Consider the following 9,135-nt stretch of genomic DNA (forward strand, 5'->3'; position numbering starts at 1 on the left):
CCACACAAGTGTCATGACCTCAATATTCTAAGAAAAATGATTAATTTATCAAATCTACTCAGATATTAATCAATTTGAACACATCGTCTTCTTTTGAGGGGAAAAAAAAAAAAAACTGAAAGAAAAATTATAGACCAGGTTTAAAATCTGAGAGAGAACTAATCCACCTCCATAGGGTTTCCAAGGTGGCATATCTTTACAGAAGCAGACTGCCATATCTTCCAATCCTGAGTTAGCAGCTCAGTGCTCAACCAACCCTTGCAAGGATTAGATTCTTAAATTTGTTGTTGATGCTAGCTAGCTGCTCCTTGGGAAGCCTATGCCAGCTCGCTATGAGTCAGAACCTACTCGATGGCACTTAATAATAACATCAACATAGTATTACTTGAGTCACTGTGTAGCATAAGGCCAGTGGTTCACACTCACCAGCCACTCTTTGGAAACCTCATACTGGCTCACTGTGAGTTGGAACTGATTCAACGGTACTTAACTACAACAACATATTATTACTAACAATGTGGATGTTTCTCATTCCAATATATGTAATAGGCATGGATAAAGTCTCGATAAACAAAGGAGGAACTCACTCACTGTATAGTGAAATATAAACAATGAACCTCATTATTGCTTTTAAAACACAACGAAATTCATTCAACTTTTTTCACATACAATCTTTAGGATTATATACCGTGCTCCAATTCTTATTACCATAGTAATTATTATTCTACAATATACCTTACAAGCAACATTATGGGGAAGGCTCTTGTGAATGTCTGAGAAAATCTGATTCTAATTTGTAGAGATTCCTGTGAGTTTTCAGAAGACCCGATGAACTGATGAAAATTCACTTTATCCCGAGATAATACAAATGCTGTTTTATTTCTCATGTTATCCTGTCATCAAAGGGAAACAAGTTAAGCAAGATTAGGATTTGGAAAGGTGATTTATTAACAACCAGCAAGTGCAGCCTTGATGAAGTAGATATGACTAGGGGGTTTTCCTTACCTCCCCGAACTCAATGGTCACAGGCATACGTAACCTGAGTCTGCTGAAGGGTAGTCTGCTATGGCAGTCGTAAAGGCAGAGAGCTACAGCGCCACCAACCTGCGGAGACAAAGGCCATTTCCGAGCAAAGGATATCAAACAACTGACTGCAGTGAGAAGAGCAGAAAACTTGAGTCGATTTTCTATAATGATACAAAAGCACCATGTTTTACACAAACTCACATTACTATGTTTTCTGCCAACTGTGCAACCCCTAATGTGTTATTTTCCTAAGTGTGACATGCACATTATATGTGTGGGCAAGTTCTTTACATGGGCACATTATTTGGGAAGTAATAAGAAATGAGAGGCTAACCCAGAAATAAATGAGTTTTACTAGGAAGGACAGCAAGATCTGAGGTGAATTTAAGTTTTCACTTATTTAAATTAATAATTATAAAAGTTTTCAAAAGTATTCTTTTTGATTTTTAAAATTTTCTTTTCATATGAAAAGAAATATTTGTTCATTGTGGAAAATTAGGAAGGTATAGAAAGGCATATAGAAGAATGAAGAATTCTTGGCTTATAACCTCATTATTTGAGAAATCATATTTTGGGATGTTGCTTTTAAATTTTTCATATGCACTGAGATTACAGTAGGCAGATAATTCAGTGTTTTGTATTTTTGTATAAAAATTTCCAAAGCCACTATAAGTACTTTATTTGCATAAATGTCCCTATGTATGGATCCCACCATTTGGCAGTCAGTTTGTCCTACTATGGTGTTGCTGTCATACTGGAAGGTTGCCAGTGGCATTTCAAATACTTCAGGGTTGTCAATAGTGGACAGGTTTCCGTGGAGCTGAAGAAGTAAGAGTGGACCACTTCTGAAAAGTTAGTTACTGAAAACTTTTTTAGGAATATCTGTAGAATATTGTCTAATAGTTTTGGAAGACGAGCCAGTCACGTTGGAAGGTACACAAAATACGACTGGTGAAGGGAATCCTCCTAAAAGTAGAGTTGACCTTAATGACATGGATGGAATAACCTTTCAGGACTTTCACTGTTGATAAGGCATGACTTAGAATTAGATGGAACAGCTGCAAACCATTCATTAATAATCGGAACGTGGAATGTATGAAGTATGAATCTAGGAAAATTTGAAGTTGTAAAAAATGAAATGAAATGCATAAAAATCAATATCCTAAGCACTGACGAGATGAAATGGTCTAGTACTGACCATTTTGAATCAGACAATCCTATGGTTTACTGTACTGAGAATGACAAATTGAAGAGGAATGGTATCACATTCATTGTTAAAAATACATTTCAAGATCTATCTTGAAGTCTAGTGCAATGATAGGATAATATTCATACACCTACAATACTACTATTACTCAAACTTACATGCACCAACAACTAAATACAATTGAAGAATTCTATCAACTTTTACAGTCTGAAATTGATCAAACATGCAATCTAGATGTATTGGTAATTACTGGTGATTAGAATGAGAAAGTTGGAAACAAGGATGAAAGGTCAGTAGTTGAAGAATGTATCTTTGGTGATGGAAAAGACTCCAAAAATCACATGCACATCTCATCAGATGGCATACACAGGGATCAAACTGACAACATATATGGGAAGTGATTATGGAGAAACTCAATTATCAGTCAAAACAAAGCCAGTAGGCAACTGTAGAACACAACATCAATCATTCATTTGCAAATTCAAATTGAAGCTACAGAAAACCTACACTAGTCCATGAAAATCAAAATATGACCTTGGTTATATCCCATCTGAATTTAGAGATCATTCAAGAACAGATTAGAGCCATTTGACACTAATGACCAAAGATCAATGGAGTTGTAAGATGATATCGAAGACATACACAAAGAAACCAAAAATTCATTTAGAAAACCAGGAAAGAAAGAAAAGACCAAAATGCATGTCAGAAGAGACTAAAAGCTACTCTTGAATATACAGAACCTACAGTGAATGGGAGAAAAGAGCTGAACAGAACATTTCAAAGGTTAGTTCCAGAAGACAAAGTATTATAATAAAGTGTGTAAAGACCTGGAGTTAGAACAGCACAAGAGAAGAAAAACACATAGAGAATTTCTCAAGCTGAAAAAAACTGAAGAAAAAATTTGGGGTGAAGTATTGAAGAATTCTATGGGGAAAACATTCAACGATACAGGAGATAGACAAAGCAAATGGAAGGAGTTCTTCAGAGTCACTGTACCCAAAAGAATTGGCTGATGCTCAACCATTTCAAGATAAAGCATATGATCAAGAACTGATGGTACTGAAGGAAGAAGTCCGTGCTGCGCTGAAGACAGTGGAAACAAGTCTCCAGGAATTGACAGAAAGCAAAGTGAAATGTTTCAACAAACTGATGCAACACTGGAGGCATACATTTGTCTTTGTAAAGAAATGTGAAATCAGCTCCCTGGCCAACTTACTGGAAGAAATCTATATTTGTGCCCATGAACCAATGGAATCTGAAAAGCATCAGAGTATCATTAATAATATCACATGCCAGTAAAATTTTGCTGAAGATAATTCCAAAACGGTTGCAACAAGGAGCTGCCAGAAACTCAAGCCAGATCCAGAAGAGGATATGGAATGAGAGATATCATTGCTGACAATAGACAGATCTTGGTTGAAAGCAGAGAATACCAGAAAAATGTTTACTTGTGCTTGGCTGACTATGCAAAGCATTTGACTGTGTGGAACATAACAAACATTTGAAAGAACTGGTACATAGACCAAGAAGCAGTCTTTCAAACAGACAAAAGGGATACTGAATAGTTTAAAATCAGGAAAGGTGTGTGTTGGGGTTGTATCTTTTCACCAAACTTATTCAGTCTGTATGCTGAGTAAATAATCTGAGAAACTGTACTACATGAAGAAGAACGTGTATCAAGATTGAAGGAAGGCTCATTAACAACCTGTGATATATAGATGACACAACCTTGTAAAGAGGACTTGAAGCATTTACTGATGAAGATAAAATATGATAGCCTTTAGTAAGGATTGCAGCTCAATGTAAAGAAAACAAAAATCCTCATAACTGGACCAATAAATAACATTACGATGAATGGAGAAAACATTGGAGTTGTCAAAGACTTAATGTTACTTGGATCCACCATTCACACTTAGGGTAGCAGGAGTTAAGTAATCAAATGACATACTGCATTGTGTAAATCTGTTGCAAAAGATGGCAAAGATGTCACTTTGAGGTCTAAGTGGCACCTGATCCAACCCAAGGCATTTGCAATCACTTCATATGCACATGAAAGTGGGACAATGAGTAAGGAAGACAAAAGAGATATCAATGTATTTGAATTAAGGTATTGGCAAAGAACACTGAATATTTATAATGGACTGCCAGAAAAATGAGTAATTCTGTTTTGGAAAAAGTACAGCTGGGATATTTCTTAGAAGCCAGGATGGATGATGCGACTTAACTCTCATTCTTTAGACATATTGCCAGGAGGGACCAGTCCCCAGAGAAGGACATCATGCTTGGTAAAGTAAAGGACCAACAAAGAGAGGAAGACCCTCGATACAGTGGCTACCACAATGCATTCATAGCTAACAACAACTGTGAGAATAGTGTAATGTAGTGTTTTGCTCTGCTGTACACAGAGTCACTATGAGTCAAAGCTAACTCCACAGCACCTAACAACAACAACAACATATATGGAGTAGTATGATTTAAGTAAACAATTATAGTGAAGTTGTCCTATATTGAACATTAGGTACATTTCCATTTTGGTTATAAAAAATAATATTGTTTTGGATGAATAAATAAAACAAACTATCTTGTTTTGAATAATCTTTTCTCATTTACATGGTACAAATCCCTACAGTAGCAACTGGGTGCAGATTTATTTATTTATTTTTGGGTAGATGGACAAAGTGTATTGAAAATCAATGCGATTATGTCAACAAATGATGTATTTGTCTTTTCTAAAAGCTGATTTAAATGAACTCTACAGCCAATAAAAGCCATCAAGAAACAATTCAGTAGATCACACTTTACCCACTGAGGGATGATTAAAGGATTACAAGACTGAGGATACTAGTCTCAGAGAAACATCGATTTAACTTTGAATTTTCCTAGTCCTCCTCCACTACCCAAATGTCTCTCATTCCAGGAATATTCCCATATCTAGTCCAATAACACATGCAGGAGTGAGGCACAGGGATTTTTTGCATTTTTAATGATTGAAAGAAAAAAGATCTAAAACCGCATCTTCTGGAAGATCCACTTGTTTTTCCCCGTCTTGTACCTCTCCTCAAATTTTACTTTGGCCTCCCAGCAGGTCTTGCACTTAAGAGCAGGATCTCAAAAGACATTCTTGTTGACAACTGTTTTGTCCAAGGGAATATCCACATAGTACCTGGTGGGCATGAGGTGATTACAGTTATAAACTTTCACAAAAGACTTGAGCTTTGACCTCTTGGCAATTTTCTTCTTGCCCATGGCAGCTGTCACTTTGCGGGGATAGCGGTCAAGTCCAGCCACCAGAGCATGGCTGTAGGGGCGATCTGAGAGGCCATCATCAATGTTCTTGACGATGATGACTTTGCGTCCAGATTAGCATCTGGCTAGGAGCAGCACCACCTTCCTGGGATTTCATGAACTTGCCCATTTCGATGATAACCGCCCAGGCTGACAGCAGCCTGGGTGCAGATTTTTGAGACTCATGGTAGTTAGTGACAAAGTGCTTATCAAAAAGGTTATACCAATAAAAAAGGTTATACCAACAGACCCATTGGTTACCTCACTATATCTCCACAAGTGTTATTTTTAAAGGACTGTACTGTCATAAGTTAAAAAGAAACCACGTTAACTTCCACTTCTTTATTGTTAGGTTAAATTATTTTTGTAAGATGATTAACTATTTCTATTCCCCTAAAAAAGGTGAATGCTTTATAACCTGGATTTTTTAAATTATTTTTTTGTAAGGCAAAACACAGAAACAGATATGTACATCATTAATTTGTGAATCATTCACCAGACATTTATAGAGTGCTTAATAAGCCAGGAACTCTAGCAGGGCTAGGGCAATATTTAGGAGACAAACAACTTTGTCCTCTGGGAACTCACAGGGATTCCAGAATTGTCTGTGTGGTCTCTGAATGTAGCTGGTGAAGCAGATGTTCACAGCATCACCAAACAGCTGGAACAACCCTGATTTTTCCACCCTAACCTCCCTTGTTGACTATGGTTCCCTTTCCTGCTCAGCCTTCCAAGGCCTCAGTGGATATCCTTAGTGATTCAGTCCAACGTTTCAGCTTAATGTGGAAGAAAAAAATCAGTCTTAGTAGGTCCATAGCAGACCCAGCCAACTTCTCAAGTGTCACTTTTCATTGGGTATCAGACACATGTCAACATGTCCAAGAGATGATTGACCACAGTGTACTCCAATCTATTTTCACTGATTAGCTCTCTGACACAGGACTCCTAGTGCTGTGTTGCTGTAGGATAAGTACTTAATAACAACAAACAACACCAACACAGTGAATACTTGTGGTTATTGCTGTTAAGTACCATAGAGTTGGTTCCAACTCATAGCGATCCTGTAGAAGGTTTAGAAGGAACGGCTGGTGAGTTTGAACTGCTGATCTTGTGGTTCAAACCAACCTTGAGGTCAAGAGCTTATTCTACTGTTCCACACCAGTACTCCATAGCAAATACTGAGTGGATCAAATTACTTAGATGCCAGTGATACCGAAGTTTGCTAAGATTTTCTAGAGAAACAGTATCTTTCAAGATAACTGTGGGTAACAAAACATTCGAAGGGACGCCTCTTGGAACAACAAAAAACAATAACAGCAAACATGCCAACCTAATCTTTTTATCATCAAAATACAATGACTGAAAAACTGAAATGGTCATCAGAAGTGATATTTGGATGAACCTGGAAGACATTATGCTGAGTGAAATCAGTCAATTACAAAAGGACAAATATTGTATAATATAATTATTGCAAAAGTTTAAGAAAAGGTTTCAAGACTAAAAGAAATATTCTTTGATGGCTACCAGAGGAGAGGAGGAGGGGAAAGTAATTCACTGACTAGAGAATAAACACATATTATTTTGGGTGATGGGGAGGCAAGATATAATAAAGGGAAGGGCAATATAAAAATAGATGGGAGAAGGCATGACTTGATGGTAGATAGGGCAGAGGTGCAGTGACATTCAGCCATCAGCAATACCACAGAATAACAGATGAAGCGGTTTCAGGGCAGACCTCCAAAACTCAGAACCACATAGGTAGGAATATTTTTAAAAGTTTGAAGGCTTATAGCTAGTAGAACTTGTAGAGGAAGTAAGAAATCACTTACTTTTGAATTTGCCAGGCTCAGCGGCCCGGAGGCGACAACTTGGGTGAGATCAAATGGCAAGACCAAGCAGGGGAACAGACCCAACAAGGAATAAAGGTGCAGTAACCTGGGAGCACAGGTGGACAATACACTTTGTCGGTTTTGCTTTGTTTTGATTTTCTTTCTTTTTTTTTTTTTTTTTTTTTTTGGTATCTATTCATTGCCCCCCCCCACCACCACCACTGTTTGCACACCTCCATTCTGGTGACTAGAAGAGGGGGTGTCTGAGTGAGTGGACACCCCTCACCCCCACCAATGGTGGGTTCTTCTGCCACACAAGGGCACAGATTCTCTCAGCATAAGAGCAGGCCCTGAATGATATTTCAATAGGAAGACGGCCAGAACAAGGGATGTGGAGAGGGAAAGAGAGCTTAAAAGCAAAACAGGCTGAAAATGAAATTAAATCCTGAGGTACGGCATAACAACCAACAGTGGAATCTTGAAATTTATCAAACGGCCTTGAAGGCAAGAAGCTGAAAGATGACATTAAAATCATACTTATATTAGGTTGCAGATGTTTTGTTTTTCTTCTCTCCCTCCTCTCTCTGTTCTGTGATTATAGACTACAATATCCAATCTAGTTTTTTATTATTGGTGTTGTTGTTGTTTCAGTGATTTTTTTGTTTTGTTTTTCTTGTCTTTTTTGGTACTGTTGCTATTTTGCTGTTTTATGCTCCCCCTTTACTTTGGGAGACTCTTTCTCTCTTATGTTACCAACAAGAGACAGCAACTGCTGCCACACAGTCAAGCTACAAATCACAGTCTATAAAACACCAAAATCCAGGCAAGAACCAATATCAACTGGCATACACCAGGGAGTTAAGCAATAAGAGGAGTGAAAAGGGAATCCCACATCCTGACCACATCTACCTGGAGGCAATCAGAAAGCATAAAACATACCAAAACACGCACTCAATAAAGTATTAATTCCACAGATAAACATTAAGTATGCCCAAGAAGCAAAAGCTGATGACCATATGAGCGCATGTCAAGAAACAAGATAAAATGTCTGAGACAAATGACCTAGAGGTAGACCTGGACTACAGTCTGGAAAGAGGGAAGGCCTTGGAAATACCTGAGACAAAATTCAGAAAAATGATTATAAATTGTTTCAAAATACTTTACAATGGAGTTGAGAAAAATAAGGAAGAAGTCACAAAGGTGCTACAGGAACAATCAGATAAGATAGATACAGCAATGGAAACAATTCAAAACCTACAGAAAGAGGTGCAAATGATCAATAATAGCATATCAGATATAGAAAATACACTGAACGGGCAAAGGACTAGAATAGAGGAGATGGAAGGTAGAAATAATGAGCTGGAAGACAAATCTCTCAATACCACTAAGATAGAAAAGCAAACACAAAAAAAAGGATCAAGAAATCCGAAGAAAGTCTAAGATTCATGTTGGACAACATGAAGAGGAATAAATTAAGAATTATTGGCATTCCAGAACAGGAAGAGTCACACAAATCCACAGAGGAAATAGTTGAAGAACTGCTGGAAGAAAATTTCTGTAACAACCTGAAAAGTGAAAAGATAAACATTCAAGAAGTTCAACGAAACCTAGGAAGGATAGACTACAAAAGAAAATCACTGACACATATCATTACCAAGCTCTCCAAAATCAAAGATAAGGAGACACTCCTGAAAGCAGCTAGGGAAAAGACAAGTGTTACATACAAAGGCAAGCAAGTCAGATTAAGCTCAGATCTCTCAGCAGAAACCATGAAAGCAAGAGGGCAAT

At 37.5% G+C, this 9,135-nt stretch overlaps 1 protein-coding gene and 1 pseudogene across 1 annotated transcript in view; both read right to left on the reverse strand.

Annotated features, from left to right (window-relative positions):
* The window catches only part of PKD1L1 (polycystic kidney disease 1 like 1), a 270,006-nt gene that overhangs the window by 150,149 nt on the left and 110,722 nt on the right, over window positions 1-9,135 (reverse strand). The window contains exons 21-22 of the mRNA XM_006876506.1: window positions 1,006-1,104; window positions 736-893 (exon numbers count right to left, since the gene is read on the reverse strand). Coding sequence (XP_006876568.1) covers window positions 736-893; window positions 1,006-1,104 — 257 coding nt within the window. The remainder of the gene's footprint in view (window positions 1-735; window positions 894-1,005; window positions 1,105-9,135) is intronic.
* Window positions 5,237-5,648, reverse strand: LOC102817992 (annotated as a pseudogene).

The sequence above is a fragment of the Chrysochloris asiatica genome, unplaced genomic scaffold (assembly GCF_000296735.1).
Source record: "Chrysochloris asiatica unplaced genomic scaffold, ChrAsi1.0 scaffold00384, whole genome shotgun sequence".
NCBI lineage: Eukaryota > Metazoa > Chordata > Mammalia > Afrosoricida > Chrysochloridae > Chrysochloris > Chrysochloris asiatica.